This window comes from Erythrolamprus reginae, chromosome 9 (assembly GCF_031021105.1).
Source record: "Erythrolamprus reginae isolate rEryReg1 chromosome 9, rEryReg1.hap1, whole genome shotgun sequence".
Classification (NCBI taxonomy): Eukaryota; Metazoa; Chordata; class Lepidosauria; order Squamata; family Dipsadidae; genus Erythrolamprus; species Erythrolamprus reginae.
In genome coordinates, this window is record NC_091958.1 from 45,914,806 (window position 1) to 45,934,839 (window position 20,034).

At 43.9% G+C, this 20,034-nt stretch overlaps 1 protein-coding gene across 1 annotated transcript in view; it reads left to right on the forward strand.

The window, feature by feature from the left end:
- The window catches only part of LOC139172192 (uncharacterized), a 46,848-nt gene that overhangs the window by 18,972 nt on the left and 7,842 nt on the right, over window positions 1-20,034 (forward strand). Inside the window, exons 8-13 of the mRNA XM_070761039.1 lie at window positions 86-645; window positions 5,154-5,454; window positions 7,348-7,537; window positions 11,268-11,398; window positions 14,939-15,049; window positions 18,105-18,302. Of these exons, the coding sequence (XP_070617140.1) occupies window positions 86-645; window positions 5,154-5,454; window positions 7,348-7,537; window positions 11,268-11,398; window positions 14,939-15,049; window positions 18,105-18,302 (1,491 nt within the window). The remainder of the gene's footprint in view (window positions 1-85; window positions 646-5,153; window positions 5,455-7,347; window positions 7,538-11,267; window positions 11,399-14,938; window positions 15,050-18,104; window positions 18,303-20,034) is intronic.

The following is a 20,034-nucleotide window of genomic DNA, read 5'->3' on the forward strand; positions in this document are numbered from 1 at the left end:
TCTGGGAGTTGAAGTCCACAAGTCTTAAAAGTGGTCAATCTTGGAGATCCCCTGGTCTAAAGTAACAAGATTTGGTTCATTGTAGATGTAACTTCTGAAGAACCCCGGACAACTGAAGAACCTCCAACTCCAACCTTTGAGTTGCTTATCAATGAAGTGAACGCGGACAACCCCGGCTCTCGAGAAGACACGGAATACATTGAGCTGTTCTACCCAGGACAGGCGCCATTTTCACTCAAGGATTACTGGCTTGTTCTCTACAACGGCAAGAACAACTTAGCTTACAAAGTCTTGAACCTGACAGGCTACTCAACCAATGAGCAGGGCTACTTCCTCGTAGGGAGTGGCGGAGTCACCCCCAAGCCCTCCCTTCTTTTGCCAGATGCCACCATCCAAAATGGTGTAGACGCCGTGGGGCTCTACCGTAATGCTAACCCTGTCTATAAAAACAACATGCAGGTGACCGTCAATGGGTTGGTTGATGCGGTGGTGTACAAAGCCCGGGGTGCAGAAAAAGCGGACAAGCTTGTGGCTCTTCTCACACCTGGGCAGCAAGTCCTCCATGAAAATGACTCTCATAGCACCGAAGACGAGTCCATCAGCCGATGTCTCAGCCTGAAGCCCCGAGATCCTAAGAGCTTCCAGGTAAAATGGCTGAAGTGTTGAGTAAGATGAACCTACAGAGATCAGCCAAGAGTCCATTTCAGCTTTATTTTTTAAAAAAAATCCATCTTGGTTATGTTTATCTAATGCACCAAGCCCTAATTTGCTTTAGCGTAATTGGTTGCATCAACCATAATTCACTGGGCAATGATATATGTCAGTGATGGTGAACCTATGGCATGGTGGCATGCAGAGCCATATCTACTGCCACATGAGATATTATCCTAGCTCAGCTTCAACATGCATGTGTGTACCGGCCAGCTGATATTTGGCTCGCACAGAGGCTCTGGGAGGGTATTTTTGGCTTCCAGGGAGCCTCCGGGAGCATAGGGAAGAGCGTTTTACCTTCCTCTGGCTCCAGGGAAGCCATTGGAGCCTGGGGAGGGCGAAACACGTGCCTACTGGGCCTATCAGAAGTTGGAAAACAGGCCATTTCCGGCCTCCAGAGGGCCTCCAAGGGATGGGCAAAGCTGTTTTCACCCTCCCTATGCATTGCATTATGGGTGTGGGCACTCACGCATGCGTGATAGTGCATGCCCAAGCTCTTTTGGCACCCGAGGGAAAAAAGGTTCACCATCACTGATATATGTTATGATGCATGTTATGGGGAACAGTGGTTAAAGAGCAGTGCTGCAGGCTAATTTTGCTGCCTGCAGGTTGCCTGCACATTTGGCAAATTGAATCTCGCCAGGCTCTAGATTGACTTAGCCTTTCCAGCTTTCTATCCTTCCGAGGTGGGTAAAATGAGGACCCAGATTATTGGTGCAATAAGCTGACCCTGTAAACCGCTTAGAGAGGGCTGTACAACACTATGATGCGGTTTATAAGTCTAAGTGCTATTGCTATTAGGAGCCCAGTGGCGCAGTGGTTAGAATGCAGTATTGCAAGCTAACTCTACCCACTGCCAGCAGTTCGATCATGATCAGCTCAAGCTTGATTTGACCTTCCATCCTTCCGAGGTCGGTAAAATGAGGACCCAGATTATTGGGGCAATAAGCTGACCCTGTAAACCGCTTAGAGAGGGCTGTAAAGCACTATGATGCGGTTTATAAGTCTAAGTGTTATTGCTATTAGGAGCCTAGTGGCGCAATGCTTAGAATGCGTTATTGCAGGCTAGCGCTGCCCACTGCCAGCAGTTTGATCATGATCAGCTCAAATTTGATTCTGCCTTCCATCCTTCCGAGGTTGGTAAAATGTTGACTCAGATTGTTGGAGGAATTGGCTAATTCTGTAAACCGCTTAGAGAGGGCTGTAAAGCACTGTGAAGCGGTATATGTCTAAGTGCTATTGCTATTAGGAGCCTAGTGGCGCAATGCTTAGAATGCATTATTGCAGGCTAACTCTGCCCACTGCCAGCAGTTCGATCACGATCAACTCAAGCTTGATTCAGCCTTCCATCCTTCCAAAGTTGCTAAAATGAGGACACAGATGGTTGGGGAATTGGCTAATCTTGTAAACTGCTTGGAGAGGGCTGTAAAGCACTGTGAAGCGGTATATAAAGTCTAAGGGCTATTGCTATGATGTAAACTAGGGATCTCCACATTTGGCAACTTTAAGATTTGTGGACTTCAACTTCATGCCTGGCTGGGGAATTCTGGGAGTTGGTCCACAAGTCTTAAAAGTGGCTAAGGATGGAGACCCCTGCTGCAAACCATACTGAGCAGCCTATGGAGGGGGTAGCTGCAGTCACATGACATCTACCAACCTTCCCAATTCAAGCCCTTCTGCATCTCTCTTCTAGCATAATCATGTCATTCACCACCTTGAACCACAGCTGATGGAAGTAGGACAAGCTTAGAGGTTATTGAGTGTAGGTCCTCCTAACGGGGTTTTCCAGAAGGAAACAGGATGTGGGCTGAATGAAACTTTGAGTTTATTCCGACAATGTTTTTATTGTGTTGACATTCAGAAAGAATGTGTCACCAGTTTAGATTAGATTAGAATTCTTTATTGGCCAAGTGTGATTGGACACACAAGGAATTTGACTTTGGTGCCTATGCTCTCAGCGTACATAAAGAGAAAAGTTATGTTTGCTAAGAATCACGAGGTTCAACACTTAATGATTATCATAGGGTACAAATAAGCAATTATCAAATCGTACTGGGAAACGATCAATATAAATCATAGGCATACAAGCAACAAGTTGCAATCATACAGTCATAAATGGGAGGAGATGGGTTATGGAACGAGAAGATTAATAGAAATAGTAATTCAGACTTAGCGATTAGGTTAATTAAGTTAAATAGGATGCTTATTATGCACGAGTGAATTTCTCAGAAACATCTGGCTGAATACTGACCGAAGGAAGATCCTGGAGCAAGTGGATATGTTGGTCTCATCTATTCATGTTTATTTATTTATATCTCACTTTTTATTATTTTTTTACAAACAACCCAAGACGGGGAACATATTCAGCACAACTTCCTCTTGTCGTATTTTCCCCACAACAACCCTGTGAGCAGGGTTGGGCTAAGAAAAAGGGACTGGCCCAAAGTCACCCAGCTACTTTTCATGGCTGAAATGGAACTAGAACTCAGAGCCTCCCGTTGATTGGTCCAAAGTCACCCATTTGGCTTTCATGCCTAAGGCAGGACTAGAACTCACCATCTCCTGGTGATTGGCCCAAAGTTGGTCAACTGGTCTTTGTGACTAAGGTGGGATTTGAACTCACAGTCACCTGCTTCCTAGCCTGGTGCTTTAACCATTACCCTCCCCAATGTTATTCACGCATCTCCCATTCTTATGATGTTCAAGAAGCTATAAAAACCAGGCTTGGAACCGCATGGTATTCAAACCTGTTTTACTGTATTTTCCGGAGTACAGTGTTCCCTCGATTTTCGCGGGTTCGAACTTCGCGGAAAGTCTATACCACGGTTTTTCAAAAATATTAATTAAAAAATACTTTGCGGGGTTTTTCCCTATACCGTGGTTTTTCCCACCCGATGACGTCATATGTCATTGCCAAACTTTCGTCTGCCTTTAATAAATATTTTTTTAAATAAACTTTAATAAATAAACATGGTGAGTAATAATCTGAATGGTTGCTGAGGGAATGGAAAATTACAATTTAGGGGTTTAAAGTGTTAAGGGAAGGCTTGTGATACTGTTAATAGCCAAAAATAGTGTATTTACTTCCGCATCTCTACTTCGCGGAAATTCAACTTTCGCGGGCAGTCTCGGAACGCATCCCCCACGAAAAGTGAGGGAACACTGTATAAGACACACTTTTTTCCTCCCTAAAAGAGGCTGATAATTTGGGTGCTAAAGCTTTTTTTTTCAGCCCTAACTAGCTACTAACGATCTTTCCAGCTCTTATTGGCTTGCAAGCTCTTTCATTGTTACTCTCTGCAAAGAATGTTTTCCAAGCCCTAAGTCTTTGCAGGGTTTTCCCCCCCATTGATCTAACTTGCTCTGAATATTTCTTTCCAGCTCTAACCAGGTGCTAATAATAATAATAATAATAATAATAATAATAATAATAATAATAATAATTTATTGGACTTGTATGCCGACCCTCTCCGAAGACTCAGGGCGGCTCACAACAATAATAAAACAATATAGCAGTAAAACAAATCCAATATTAAAAAACATATATAAAACCCCAGCAATTAAAACCATACAGCACATACATACCAAACATAAAATATAAAAGCCTGGGGGAGGATGTCTTAGTTCCCCCATGCCTGGTGATATAGGTGGGTCTTAAGTAATTTGCGAAAGACAAGGAGGGTGGGGGCTGTTCTAATCTCTGGGGGGAGTTGATTCCAGAGGGGCGGGGCCGCCACAGAGAAGGCTCTTCCCCTGGGGCCTGCCAAATGACATTGTTTGGTCGATGGGACCCGGAGAAGGCCAACTCTATGGGATCTTATCGGCCGCTGGGATTCGTGCGATAGAAGGTGGTTTCATTGTTACTCTCTGTAAACAATGTTTTCCAAGCCCTAAGTCTTTGTAGGATTTTTTGCATTGTTCTACTTCTCCAAATGTTTCTTTCCCATCTCTTACTGGCTTGCAAGCTCTTACATTGTTACTCTCTCCAAATAAGTTTTTTTAAGCCCTAATCAGGGGATAAAATAATGTGCTGAAGCTGACCAAACTAAAGACGCTAGCCAGATGAATATCTGCTAAGCAGATTCTTTTTTTTCCTCCCCCAAAAGTGTGTCTTATACTCTGAAAAATACAGTAATTTTGCTTGGTTTATAATTAGGGGTTTTGTTCCTCTGCTTAGTCACAATTTATTTTTCTATATTATTGTTTCTTTTTTGATTCTCTAAATTCTCCCGAGTTCCCAAAGAGTTGGGCTGCCCTTGATAATTAATCCCTGCCTTTGGATGTTTTTCGCCAGGAATAAGTTCTGAAAATAACTCTACGGAGTGGCCAGTTTGGGGGGGGGGGGAAAGGAAGCTGTTAGAAATTTAAAAATGAAACTTTAAAAGAAATGAACGTTGCAGATTCATATACTTTCTGAGTGCCTTCTTCTGCCCACCTCCTAGGTGACGGAAATAACGCCTCTTCGGGAAAACCTTTGTGTCTCCTTCAACTTTAATCTCACCAGAGAGTCGATCCATAATTCTTCGGCTGTCATCAACGAAGTGGGCCTAGCCAATGACTCACTTGTATACAAATTCATTGAGCTGAAAGGGAAGCCCGGAGGCAGCTTGCAAAAATACACGTTGCATTTCTTTGGAAACCCTAAACGACCGTACAGCAGCATCCCCCTGCAAGGCGAATTTGGAAGCGAGGGTCTTTTTGTCGTCAGGCCAGGACAAGGGTCCCAAAGGGATAAGCCTAATGGTATGTTGCTGGTCCTAATCAACTCTTCCCAGAAGTCCCAAAGGTGTTTCCCCCCCCCCCCAACTGGACTTTCTGGTTTTTCTTTGAAGACGTTTTGCCTTCTCATCCAAGAAGCTTCTTCAGTTCTGACAGGATGGTGGGGAAGGGAAGGATTTCTATTCCTTGCAGACAGAGCTGGTCATCTGCATCCTTTTAGAGGGTTATTGGAGCACTTGCAGGTTTATCTGTCTTCAATGTCCTGCTAAAAGGATGCAGATGGCCAGCTGTCTGCAAGGAATATACTGTATAGTATTTTTTGGTGTGAGGCTGAAAATTTGGGTGCATCTTATACACCGAATGAAGCTTTTTGTTTTTTTCTAACAAGTCCTAACAAGTTTGCTAATGATCTTCCCAGCTTGCAGGCTTGTTTTCATTACTACTCCCTCCAAAAAAGTTTTTTTTTCAGCCCTAACGAAATGCTGATGATCTTTGTGGCTTGCAGGATTTTTTCATTCCTACTCTAGTCTCTAACTGAAGAAGCTTTTTTCCAGCCCTAAGTCTTTGCAGGATTGTTTTCATTGTCATGCATTTTTTTTGTCACCATATAAAACATGTCTTCTTTCACCTATTTGGGGCATGTTATCCATGTGTAAAACAGTGGGTGGGTTTTTATCCATTTGCGGAAGGATATAGTAAAGATTTAGAAACATAGAAACATATAACATTGACGGCAGAAAAAAAACCTCATGGTCCGTCTAGTCGGCCCTTATACCATTTCCTGTATTTTATCTTAGGATGGATATATGTTTATCCCAGGCATGTTTAAATTCAGTTACTGTCAGTTGATTCTGGGTGTCCGTGAAATCAAGGCTTTACATTTTACTGAGCTGAAACAGAGAAAATAGTGGCGAGTGGAAAAGGTTTAACAATGGAGATACTACTGTATGTCACTGAAGAGGTGGACATTATGAAAAGTTTATTAAATGCAAAATCAGGTCCTTGAAAAGTGTGTATGAGGGAGAAAGCAAGGTAATTATGGGTGTAAAAAGCACATGGATTGAATACAGAAGTGAGTAACCAGTACCAAGTGGTGTATTAAAAAGTTAGCAAAATCACACATTTGTTGAGCGGGAAAAAATTTAAATCAGTTCTGTTTGAAGCTGTTCGGCGATGCATCGTCGGTCCAATTCATTTGCATTCTCCTAATCAGCAATTACTATTTATTGTTTTATATGAGATTTATATATTTATAATTTCTATATGAGGTTTTATTTATTTATTGATTTGATTTGATTTGATTTGATTTGATTTGTATGCCGCCCCTCTCCGTGGACTCGGGGCGGCTAACAACAGTGATAAAAACAGCATGTAACAATCCAATACTAAAACAATTAAAAAACCCTTATTATAAAACCAGACATACATACAGACATACCATGCATAAATTGTAGAGGCCTAGGGGGAAAGAATATCTCAGTTCCCCTTTGCCTGACGGCAGAGGTGGGTTTTAAGGAGCTTACGAAAGGCAAGGAGGGTGGGGACAATTCTGATCTCTGGGGGGAGTTGGTTCCAGAGGGCCGGGGCCGCCACAGAGAAGGCTCTTCCCCTGGGTCCCACCAAACTACATTATTTAGTTGACGGGACCCGGAGAAGGCCCACTCTGTGGGACCTAATCGGTCGCTGGGATTCGTGTGGCAGAAGGCAGTCCCGGAGATAATCTGGTCCAGTGCCATGAAGGGCTTTATAGGTCATAACCAACACTTTGAATTATGACCGGAAACTGATCGACAACCAATGCAGACTGTAAGATGCCTGGAGTCACTCAGAGTGCATTGGGCGGCCATGTAAATTTCCTGAAATAAATAAATGCTTCACTGCTTGTATTTCATTAAACTTTATCCTGTTTCTTTCAAGAGCAGTTAGTAATGCCCACTCTCTGGAATCACCCGTTCCCGAAGCAGGAGACCCTAACCGTCGCGCTATTCAGCCGTAGAGTACGACTTCCATATGGCACTCTAAATATTGCTGAGAAACTAGAAGACGTTTTGACGTGGAACCCTGGGGTGGTCTCTCAAATACCCTCTAAAGCTGGGAAAAGAGGAAGGTAAATATCTTGTATTCCTTCAGAATCTTGTTGCTTCTACTCCTATTCTGCATTTCTTTCTGTAAAAAACTAAGGAGGGTCACTTCTGAGATTTTGCCACATTCACAATTGTCCTGTGGGCTCATGTATCTCTTGTGCAACTATTGTCCACAGTTCTTCCTCCTTCTCCCAGAGTCATTCTCACATACCATTTAAGGTAAAGGTAAGATAAATGTTTCCCCCATCCAGTTGTTTGTTGGTTTACTTACTTACTTACTTACTTACTTACTTACTTACTTACTTACTTACTTACTTACTTACTTACTTACTTATTTAATTTTGTCAATTACGTATTGGTAGTATATATATATATATATATATATAATTTATTTTTTAATTGATTTTTATAAAAACAAGATATCACTAAAACATTCACACAACACATAAGGGGTCTGTAATATGGTAAATGATTTAGCTTTACTAGATAAATGGTCAAAGCAATGGAAACTGCAGTTTAACGTTTCCAAAAGTAAAATAATGCACTTGGGGAAAAGGAATCCTCAATCTGAGTATTGCATTGGCAGTTCTGTGTTAGCAAAAACTTCAGAAGAGAAGGATTTAGGGGTAGTGATTTCTGACAGTCTCGAAATGGGTGAGCAGTGTGGTCGGGCAGTAGGAAAAACAAGTAGGATGCTTGGCTGCATAGCTAGAGGTATAACAAGCATGAAGAGGGAGATTATGATCCCCTTATATAGAGCGCTGGTGAGACCACATTTGGAATACTGTGTTCAGTTCTGGAGACCTCACCTACAAAAAGATATTGGCAAAATTGAACGGGTCCAAAGACGGGCTACAAGAATGGTGGAAGGTCTTAAGCATAAAACGTATCAGGAAAGACTTCGTGAACTCAATCTGTATAGTCTGGAGGACAGAAGGAAAAGGGGGGACACGATCGAAACATTTAAATATGTTAAAGGGTTAAATAAGGTTCAGGAGCGAAGTGTTTTTAATAGGAAAGTGAACACAAGAACAAGGGGGCACAATCTGAAGTTAGTTGGGGGAAAGATCAAAAGCAACGTGAGAAAATATTATTTTACTGAAAGAGTAGTAGATCCTTGGAACAAACTTCCAGCAGACGTGGTAGATAAATCCACAGTAACTGAATTTAAACATGCCTGGGATAAACATATATCCATTGTAAGATAAAATACAGAAAATAGTATAAGGGCAGACTAGATGGACCATGAGGTCTTTTTCTGCCGTCAGTCTTCTATGTTTCTATGTTTCTATAACAAGGTGCTCAGTACTCAAAGTGCCTACCCCCAAACAACATTCATACACCTCTACCAAAATGGGGGCATATTTTCTATATACCATTTTAACTCAAGAGCAATATATCTATTTACATATTATAAAGTAATTCTAATTTATTCTACTAACCACACGTATTGGTAGTATACAAGAAATAACAATGTTTATATTCATGATATTGGTACTACAGTGATCCCCCTAGTTTCGCGATCTCAATCTTTGCGAAACGCTATATCGCGATTTTTCCACCCGATGACGTCACTCCCTTCCTTTCTCATCTTTCTTTCTCTCTCTCTTTCTCTATCTTGCTTCTTCCTCTCTCACACTCTCTTCCTCCCTCTCTCATCTCTTTCTTTCCTTCTCTCTTTTTCTCTATCTCTCCCCCTCTTGCTCTCGAGCGGCAAGCGAGCAGCTGGGCGGGCGGGTGAACGGGCAAGCGAAGCGGCCGGGCGGGTGGGCGAACGGGCAAGCGGAGCGGCCGGGTGGGCGGGTGAACGGGCAAGCGAGCAGCCGGGTGGGCGGGCGAACGGGCATGCGAGCCGCCGGGCGGGTGGGTGAACGGGCAAGCGGCAAGCGATCTTGGGGTTTCCCCTTTGCCTGGGCGGCGGGAAGACCCAGGGAAGGTTTCTTCGGCCGCCCAACAGCTGATCTGCTCCGCAGCGCGGCAGCAGCGAGGAGCCGAAGATGGGGTTTCCCCGTTGCTGTTGGGCGGCCGAAGGAACCTTCCCTGGGTCTTCCCCGCTGCCCACACGCAAACTCCACCATCTGCGCATGTGCGGCCATGGAAAAAGGGGCGCGCATGCGCAGATGGTGTTTTTACTTCCGCAACACTACATCCCGAAAAATCGATTATCGCGAGGGGTCTTGGAATGGAATCGGTAGAGGTCAACAGTGGATAGTCTAAAGGTAAAGTTTTGGAGGTTTGGTGATGAAACAACAGAGTCCAGTAGTGAGTTTCGTGTGTTAACAACTCAGTTGCTGAAGTCATATTTTCTACAGTTGAGTTTGGAGCAGTTTACTTTGAGTTTGTATCTGTTATATGCTTGTGTATTGTTGTGGTTGAAGCTGAAGTAGTCATTGACAGGAAGGATGTTGTTGCAGATGATTTTACGTGCTATGCTTGGGTTGTGTTTAAGGCGACGAAACTCCCAATTTTCTAAGCCTAGGATTGTAAGTCTAGTTGCATAGGGTATTCTGTTGCGAGTGGAGGAATGGAGGGCTCTTCTCGTAAAGTATCTCTGGATGCTGTCTAATGTATTTATGTCCGAAATGCGGTGTGGGTTGCAGACAGATGAGCTGTATTCAAGGTTGTGCCCAACTCTAGGGGTGTTACTCATCTCTGTTTCCTAGCCAAGGGAACCAGCGTTGTCTGAAGAATGTGGCCAGCACAACTATATGCTGAGGTGCACGGAACACGGATATTGTCCCAATGAAGTGGTACCTATTTATCTACTCACATTTGCCTGCTTTCCCACTGCTAAGTGTTGTGGTTGGCTCTGGCCCAGCTCCTGCCCCAGGGAATGGGGAGGTGGATGCAGGGGAAGCTTCAACATGTCACAGGCCTGTGTTATTGCCGACAGAATCAGTTCAAAGTTTAGTTTCCTCGAACGAAGAGGAAGGTGGGAGTGACTCGGCAGAGGAGGGCTTGGCACACAGCCAAGGCAGTCAATCTTCCTTATCTTCTATTGCTTCAGATGATGACGTGTTGGACCCACGCAAGCGCAGAATTATGCGTAGAAGAGACCAAGTAAGAACATACTGTATTACAGAAATAAGGGAGGCCACCTGTGTTTGGGTGGGGCTCCAGTAATTAGGGCTGCTGCTATAAATAGCAGCATGTGGGTTTGGTCATTGTGGAAGAATATCTGTTGCAGTTCTTCGTCAGGTATCTTGTGTGCTGGACTTTGTTGTTTTTTCACATCTTTGAAACCAAAGCAGAGCAACGTATGTGTGTGTGTGTGTCTCACTTCCTTGGAAGAAAAAGGGGTGTGAAGTTTCTCCACAGCTGCTGGCTAAGTACTTAATTACTGCTTAAGGGAAATTGTATAGACTACCCGGTTGTTTTGGGAAGAGTGCTCTTTGCAATACAAAAAGAGTGCTTAGTTTATTTTGACTTTTGTGATAAAGAACATTGTTTTGAATTTTCAAATGTGTGTCTGTGTGTCTGAAATTTGTATCCTTGAATTTTGTATCCTTGAGGCTCCTATCAGAGAGCCCGGCAGAACACTAAGTAGGCAGGACCTGTGCCAGGACAGGGGGTCACTCTATCACATGGTTCTTGGATCTCAAACTGCCAACCACCCAGCCTACAAGCCTAGTGTCTTAACCGCATCTATTGAAATGGTTTCCTAGAATAATCCTTGTGGTATCTACCTGCAAATGGTTGGTCCACATGTAATGTTTTCCTTGCTACAAATGTTTTGTGTTTGTGTTTTTGCAGAATCTGGTCATTGAATTACTGCCCCTTTTGCAAGGAAACCTTTCTCATCTCCAACTCCACTTCAGGCCTGGAGAACAGCTGTCCACAAGAGGCTCTGTCCTTGGATCTTGGAATGTGCCTATGGACACCTAGTAAGTGGTATTTTTGTGTCTCAAGTACAACTGGAGAGAATGAGGTTATCCCAGTGGTGGTGAACCTTGCTCGCACATATCCATGGTGCCCCTGTGCATGCGCATAATCTCCACCGTCCCTGCACCCAGTGAGGCTTTGTTTGAGTGTGGGTCGGTGTGAGATATGGAGCTTCGAGGCTGGGAAGGGCTCCACGTGCTTTCCTGCCATCTACATGGACAGTTTGTGAAGGCAGGCAAGGGGAAGGCCACGTTGAAGGCAGGAAAGCAGGTCAGGGCAGTGGGGAAGCGAGGTAGCAGCCTACTCCCTTCCCCTCAGTCCTGCCATGGTTGGTGGCCTTCCAAGGGAAGGGAAGGGAAGAAAGAGAAAGAAAGAATAAAAGGAAGGAAGGGAAGGAAGGAAGGAGGAGGAAGGAAGGAAGGAAAGGGAAGGAAAGGGAAGGAAAGGGAAGGAAGAAAGAAAGAAAGAAAGAAAGAAAAAAGGGAGGAAGGAAAGAAAGAAAGAAAGAAAGAAAAAAAAAGGAAGGAAGGAAGGGAAGAAAGAAAGAAAGAAAGAAAAAAGGAGGAAGGAAGGAGGAAGGAAGGAAGGCAAGGAAAGAATGAAAGAAAGAAAGAGAAAAGGGAGGAAGGAAAGAAAGAAGGAAAGAAAGAAAGAAAGAAAGAAAAAAGGAAGGAAGGAAAGAATGAATGAAAGAAAGAAAGAAAGAAAGAAAGGAACCCCACATTTTGATTGCTAAGCAAGAGTGTTGTTAAGTGAGTTTCACTACATTTTACAAGTTGGCCACACCCATCCGGTAACCTGACCACCAAGCCCTGCCCACCTGAGGCTACGCCCACCAGACATCAAGGCACACCCACATAATAAACCACACCCACAGGACCAGTAGGGGTATTTTTCACATTTCACCCCTGGTCAAAACCATGTCATACAGTAAAGGGCTGCCAAAAAAATTATTACCACACTGTGGGCATGGCTTATTTTGTGGGTGTGGCTTACCGGCCATGTGACCAGGTGGGAGTGGCTTGATGATCATACGACAGGGGTGGTGGCTTAAAGGTCATGTGACTGGCTTAAAGGTGGCCAACTTGACATCACTCATGTCAAGGGTTTGGGTTAGGATTAGGCTGTCTGGCCTCTCCTCGCCTCAAAGAGATACGATTTCCTTTACTATTACTGAACATCCAAAATATACCATATAATTCTATGTATATATGCCATATGCGTACATACATATTACACACAGGCACACAAAAATATACATTATCTACTATATAAACTGTATGTGTATGTACACACGAACACTCACAGCTCTTCTAAAATTATACACATTCAACCTCATTTACTGCAATAGGAAAAACACATCCAGAGCCCGGAAGGGGGGGGGGACATCAATTTTTTTCTACTGGTTCTGCGTACCTGACCGTACCTGTAGGAGCCCATCCCTGATGTCATACTAGTGAGGATGGGTTGTTTTTTTCTGTTTGCCTTTAAGTCCGTGTTTGACTCCTCATAACTGCATGGACTAACTCTTGCAGTTTCCTTTGTAAGTTTTTTTCAGAGTGGATTTTCCCTTACTCTCTACTTTGGGTTGAGGAACAGCGACTGGCTCAGTTTTATTTATTTATTTATTTATTTCATTTTTCATTTCATTTCATTTATTGGATTTATATGCCGCCCCTCTCCGAAAACTCAGGGCGGCATATTTATTAGATTTGTATGCCGCCCCTCTCCGTAGACTCGGGGCGGCTCACAACATATAATAAAACAATTTCACAACAAATCTAATAAATTTAAAACATGTAAAAAAAACCATTATTAAACCAGACATACACACAGACATACCATACATAAATTGTATAGGCCCGGGGGAGGGGGGAATGCCTCAATTCCCCCATGCCTGACGGCAGAGGTGAGTTTTAAGGAGTTTATGGAAGGCAAGGAGGGTGGGGGCAGTTCTAATCTCCGGGGGGAGCTGGTTCCAGAGAGTCGGGGCCGCCACAGAGAAGGCTCTTCCCCTGGGACCCACCAGACGACATTGTTTAGTTGACGGGACCCGGAGAAGGCCAACTCTGTGGGACCTAATCAGTCGCTGGGATTCGTGCGGCAGAAGGCGGTCCCGGAGATATTCTGGTCCGATGCCATGAAGGGCTTTATAGGTCACACTTTGAATTGTGACCGGAAATTGATCGGCAACCAATGCAGACTGCGGAGTGTTGGTGTAACATGGGCATGCCTTGGGAAGCCCATAATTGCTCCCGCAGCTGCATTCTGCACGATCTGAAGTTTCCGAACACTTTTCAAAGGTAGCCCCATGTAGAGAGCATTACAATAGTCGAATCTCAAGGTGATGAGGGCATGAGTGACTGTGAGCAGTGAGTCCCGGTCCAAATAGGGCCGCAACTGGTGCACCAGGTGAACCTGGGCAAACGCCCCCCTCGCCACAGCTGAAAGATGGTTCTCTAATGTGAGCTGTGCCCAATCTCATGGTTAAAGTGAGATTAGAACTCATGATCTCCCATTCCCTAGCTTTGTGTTTCACCACTACACCAAGGTTGTTTTTTAAATATACTGCTCAAAAAATAAGGGGGGGGGAACAGTTAAAAAAACACACAATATAACTCCAATTAAACCAAACCTCTGTGAAATCAAACTATCCTCTTAGGAAGCAACACTGATTGACAATTGATTTCACATGTTGTCAGCACATTCAACTTTGTACAGAACCAAGTATTCAATGAGAATATTCCATTCATTCAGATCTAGGAGGTGTTCTTTGAGTATTCCCTTTATTTTTTTGAGCAGTGTACATTTTTAAGGTATGGTTTTTACATTGTTCTATATTTTTATGTATAAACGTTGTATGTTTATTTATTTATTGGATTTGTATGCCGCCCCTCTCCGTAGACTCAGGGCGGCTAGCAACAGTAATAAAAAACATCATATAAATCCAATACTAAAACAACTAAAAAACCCTTATTCTAAAACCAAACATCCCTATAAACAAACATAGCATGCATAAATTGTAAAGGCCTAGGGGGAAAGAATATCTCAGTCCCCCCATGCCTGATGGCAGAGGTGGGTTTTAAGGAGCTTACGAAAGGCAAGGAGGGTGGGGGCAATTCTAATCTCCACGGGGAGTTGGTTCCAGAGGGCCGGGGCCGCCACAGAGAAGGCTTTTCCCCTGGGCCCCGCCAAACGACATTGTTTTGTTGACGGGACCCAGAGAAGGCCCACTCTGTGGGACCTAACCGGTCGCTGGGATTCATGCGGCAGAAGGCGGTCCCGGAGATACCCTGGTCCGGTGCCATGAAGGGCTTTATAGGTGATGATCAACACTTTGAATTGTGACCGGAAACTGATCGGCAACCAATGCAGACTGCGGAGTGTTGGTGTTACATGGGCACTTTTGGGAAAGCCCATGATAGCTCTCGCAGCTGCATTCTGCACGATCTTGTTGCACAGAATCGGGTGCTGTCAGGAATGGGTGGTCTATCAATCTAATGAAAAATAAATAAATAAATAAAATATTCTTCCCTTGGTAGACTGTTCCTTCTGGCTTCAACATCCACACCTACAAGCTCACTTCCAGCAGACATTGGTGAGATCCATGGAAGATAGCTGTCTCTGTGCTATCTCCCTCTGCGCTCTGCAAGGTATGTGTCCAATGCGACTGTTTAAAAAGTAGCGTAATGTTGATTGATATTGCTTCTTGATTGATATTTCTACGAACAATACATTCGTGCCCAGAAAAAACTTAATGTTATTGCTTTCAACCTGCTTCTGATCTGTTCAAACTAAAATAGAGGATCTGTGGTGACCCAGATATTAATATAGATCTGTGCCCATCAGTCCCTGCCAGAAAAACCAAATGATAAAGAGGGCGGATGTTGAGTTTTGATACTGAAGAGACAGGAGACTAGTGGAGTGCTTTCAACTGTTCATTAGGTTATGTTCTGTCGGGCTCTCTGGTGGATTCCTCCCAAAAATTCACAGGTACAAATTTCAGGCACACACACGTTTGAAAATTCAAAACAATGTTCTTTATAATGAAAATTCACTTAAACCAAGCCCTCTTTTGGTATAGCAAAGAGCACTTGTCTCCAAACAAACCGGTAATTTGTACAAGTCCCTTATCAGTTCTGTGATACTTAGCTTGCAGCTGTGAGGCAATTCACAGTCCTTCTTCTTTCACAAAGTGAAACACACTTTGCCCTGGTTTAGTTTCAAAGCGGGGGAAAATCAGCACACAAAAGGTCAAAGTCAGTAAAGCAGTCACGAAACACAGATAATCAGATAATCCTCCACAATGGCCAAACCCACAGGCTGCTATTTATAGCAGCCCCACTAATTACCACAGCCCCACCCAACCACAGGTGGCCTCATTTTCTTTGATAATAATCTCTCAGTTGTTGTTGCCTATGCATCGCTCTCCGCATGCGTGGCTGTATCATGAACTCTTGTTCTGAATCCAAGGAGGAGCTAGAGAATTGATCTCCTTCTGAGCTGTCTGCCACACTCTCCTCCTCCCTGTCACTCATGTCTTCTTGGTCAGAGGAGCCTTCATCATCAGATTCCACGGGGGGCAAAACAGGCCTGCAGCATGTGGATGTCTCCCCCACATCCACAGTCCTTGGGGCAGGAGCTGGGCCAGAGCTAACCACAACAGGTTACAGGGAGCAACTTCCAGTATTTGTTTATTTATTTTATTTGTTTGTTTTGTGAAGTACGTATTGGTGGTATACAAAGATATAATAATATTTATATACATGATACAAGTAAAAGAGAAACATTAGGACAGAGGATGGAAGGCACGCTGATGCAGTTATGCACGCCCCTTACTGACCTCTTAGGAATCGGGAGAGGTCAACAGTGGATAGTCTAAGGCAGGGGTCCCCAAACCTTTTACACAGGGGGCCAGTTCACTGTCCCTTGGACTGTTGGAGGGCCAGACTATAAAGAAAACCTATGAACAAATCCCTATGCACACTGCACATACCTTATTTTAAAGTAAAAAACAAAATGGGAACGTACTATTTAGAGGGGGGGGAAGAAGTTTGAAATTCATATATGTTTATGTTTTGTTTTTAATTTTCTTTTGTTAACATCTGATTGGCTATACAAGGTTTTCTTGGCTTATAGAAAAATGTATAAAGAAAGAAGAAAGCACTTTGGCATAATGGTTAATAAGTTAGAAATGTAATTGATGTTGTACTTTTTTGAGGAGGGAATTTAATTAAAAGAAAATGAATGTAACTGGATGACAAAATTAGAAAAAAAAACTTTTGCAACTTTTTTGATGATTGATATTAGTTACTAACAAAATACCACATTTTATTCATGGAAAATTAGATGTGCTCCTGTCACTCACCCGCGGGCCGGATAAATGGCCTCAGCGGGCTGCGTGTGGCCCGCGGGCCGTAGTTTGGGGACCGCTGGTCTAAGGATAAAGTTTTGGGGGTTAGGTGATGATATTACAGAGTCAGGTAGTGAGTTCCATGCAACAACTACTCGTTTACTAAAGTCGTATTTCCTGCAGTCGAGTTTGGAGCGGTTTACTTGACGTCTGCATCTGTTGTGTGCTCGTGTGTTGTTGTGGTTGAAGCTGAAATGGTCGTTGACAGGAAGGACATTGTAGCAGATGATTTAGCAGTATACAAAAAAAAAAAGATTTATCAGTAGCAGTATACAAAAGGTAGGGGGTTGAAATAGGGAGCCAATCCGGCAGGAAACCAATCAGAATTTCCCTACTTTACTTCCCTGATTGTCACATGTGGGCAGCAGTGGGCTACTAGCCGGAACGCTAAATTGGGCTCGCTACCGCAGTTCGTAATTGGTTGCAGGGCCGGCGCTATTTTGCTTCTATTCCTGTGGAGATAGCAAAATCACGCATGGAACCGCAGGTGCGCCTGTCTTTCGGCATGCGCGGAACCCAAAAAACCTCGTTGAAACATGGGCCCACCTGCGGCTCCATGCGAGATTTTTCTACCTCCACAGGTGCAGAAGCAAAATCGCGCTGGTCACATAAGCACTCGTGAGCTGCAGTGGCAAGCCCAAATTATTTATTTAATCTATCTATCTATCTATCTATCTATCTATCTATCTATCTATCTATCTATCTATCTATCTATCTATCTATCTATCTATTAAATTTGTATGCCGCCCCTCTCCGTAGACTCGGGATGGTTCACAGCAGTGATAGAAACAATGTACAATACAAATCTAATAATACGAAGTTAAAAACCCATAATTTAAAAAACATGCACACAACACACCATACATAAATTATATAGGCCTGGGGAAGATATTTCAATTCCCCCATGCCTGAAGGCAGAGGTGGGTTTTGAGAAGTTTACGAAAGGCAAGGAGGGTGGGGATAATTCTTATCTCTGGGGGGAGCTGGTTCCAGAGGGCCGGGACCGCCACAGAGAAGGCTCTTCCCCTGGGTCTCGCCAAATGACATTGTTTAGTCGACGGGACCCGGAGAAGGCCAACTCTGTGGGACCTAACCGGTCGCTGGGATTCGTGCAGCAGAAGGTGGTGCCGGAGATATTCTGGTCTGATGCCATGAAGGGCTTTATAGGTCATAACCAACACTTTGAATTGTGACCGGAAATTGATCGGCAACCAATGCAGACTGGCTAGTAGCCCACCGTTGTGTGTAGGCCTCATATTACAAGCCTGACTTCCATCTTTCTTGTCTTTCCGCAGAACTGAATTTTACCTGCTCTGATACTACGTTGAAACTGTCCGGTCGGATGCTGGCCACGTCACTGGAAGAGCGGGAGCGCCTTACCAAATGGCAACAAAAATTCTCCTCCAGTTCCCACCCATTTTCTGTGGATGGGATATTTCTCAGAGCTAATGCACCCTGTGCATCTTCTAGTGAACTGGTACCAATATCTAAAGGTGAGCCGGTCACGTGGTGACCGAAGATTTGGTGGCTGCAATGCTAAGGAATCATTTATTTTTATGGATTTTTTTCCCCACTGTAAATTTTATAAGAAAAAACCCCGAGGATCCAATTATGAATGGGTTGGGGTGGTTTTTTTGCAATACTCTAAATTGAAAAGAAACTGTCATGCGATTTAGATAAGCTAGAGTTAGAAACCTTGTGACTGTTACAATACATGGCATTTTATTCTGTACAAAAACTATTCATTCGGAAATGAGTTAGTCGCACCCAGCAATGTTCTGAAAAGCTCAGTACGTACATACACAAAAGAGTTCTGATTTAATTTTATTGGAACTTTGGCGTTATGACTGATTGTCAGTTTTATTTGGGGGGATTCAATGCTCCCGAGAGTGTTTTCTTGTTTTGGGTGCGCTAGGTGGGACAGTTGACATTAATTCCATAAACCAGTGATAGTGAACCTATTTTGGTTCACGTTCAGGGGTGAGCTGCTATCCGGACGGGGCAGAACGCAGTGGGGTAGCGAAAATGGAGCTCCACCCCAGAGCACCCAATTTACACTGAAAGATGTTGAAAGAAAATGCAGGGCGTCCTGCATAAGCCACGCCCACAATGTGGTAGTAAAAATTTTGGTAGCCCTTCACTGAGTGTGTGTGTGCTAGCACATGTGCACATGTCCACTCTACACCCATTCCCTCCCCCCATGTATAAACACCCCTCACACTCCTGTGCATACACACAATTCCCCCCCCCCATCTCCGAGCATGCGCACAGGCTTCACAGGCCTAGAACGGTGAAAAAACAGCCAAATAGGCAAACCGGAAGTTCAGAAAAACAGACTTCCGGTTTGCCCGTTGAGCTGTTTTTTGCACTCTGGAGCTTTCAGGAAAGCTTACTGAAACCTTGGAGCGCAAAAACCAGCACAACGGGTGTTCTGTCAGGCTCTCTGGTAGAACCCTCCCGAAAATGCACAGATACAATTTCAGACACACACACGTTTGAAAATTCAAAACAATGTTCTTCATACTGAAAATGCAAATAAACGAAGCCCTCTTTTGGTATAGCAAAGAGCACTCGTCTCCAAACAAACTGCTAATTTGTACAAGTCCCTTATCAGTTCTGTGATACTTAGCTTGCAGCTGTGAGGCAATTCACAGTCCTTCTTCTTTCACAAAGTGACACACACTTTGCTCTGGTTTAGTTTCAAAGCGGGGAAAAATCAGCACACAAAAGGTCAAAATCAGTAAAGCAGTCATGAAACACAAGGATCAGATAATCCTCCACAATGGCCAAACCCACAGGCTGCTATTTATAGCAGCCCCACTAATTACCACAGCCCCACCCAACCACAGGTGGCCTCATTTTCTTTGATAATAATCTCTCAGTTGTTGTTGCCTATGCATCGCTCTCCGCATGCGTGGCTGTATCATTAACTCTTGTTCTGAATCCAAGGAGGAGCTAGAGAATTGATCTCCTTCTGAGCTGTCTGCCACACTCTCCTCCTCCCTGTCACTCATGTCTTCTTGGTCAGAGGAGCCTTCATCATCAGATTCCACCAGGAGCAAAACAGGCCTGCAGGATGTGGATGTATCCCCCACATCCACAGTCCTTGGGGTAGGAGCTGGGCCAGAACTAACCACAACAACGGGGAAACTCGAAGTCCATTTTTCCAAACTTCCGGTTTGCCTGTTTGGTTGTTTTTTGCATTCCTAGGCTTCAGGGAAGCCT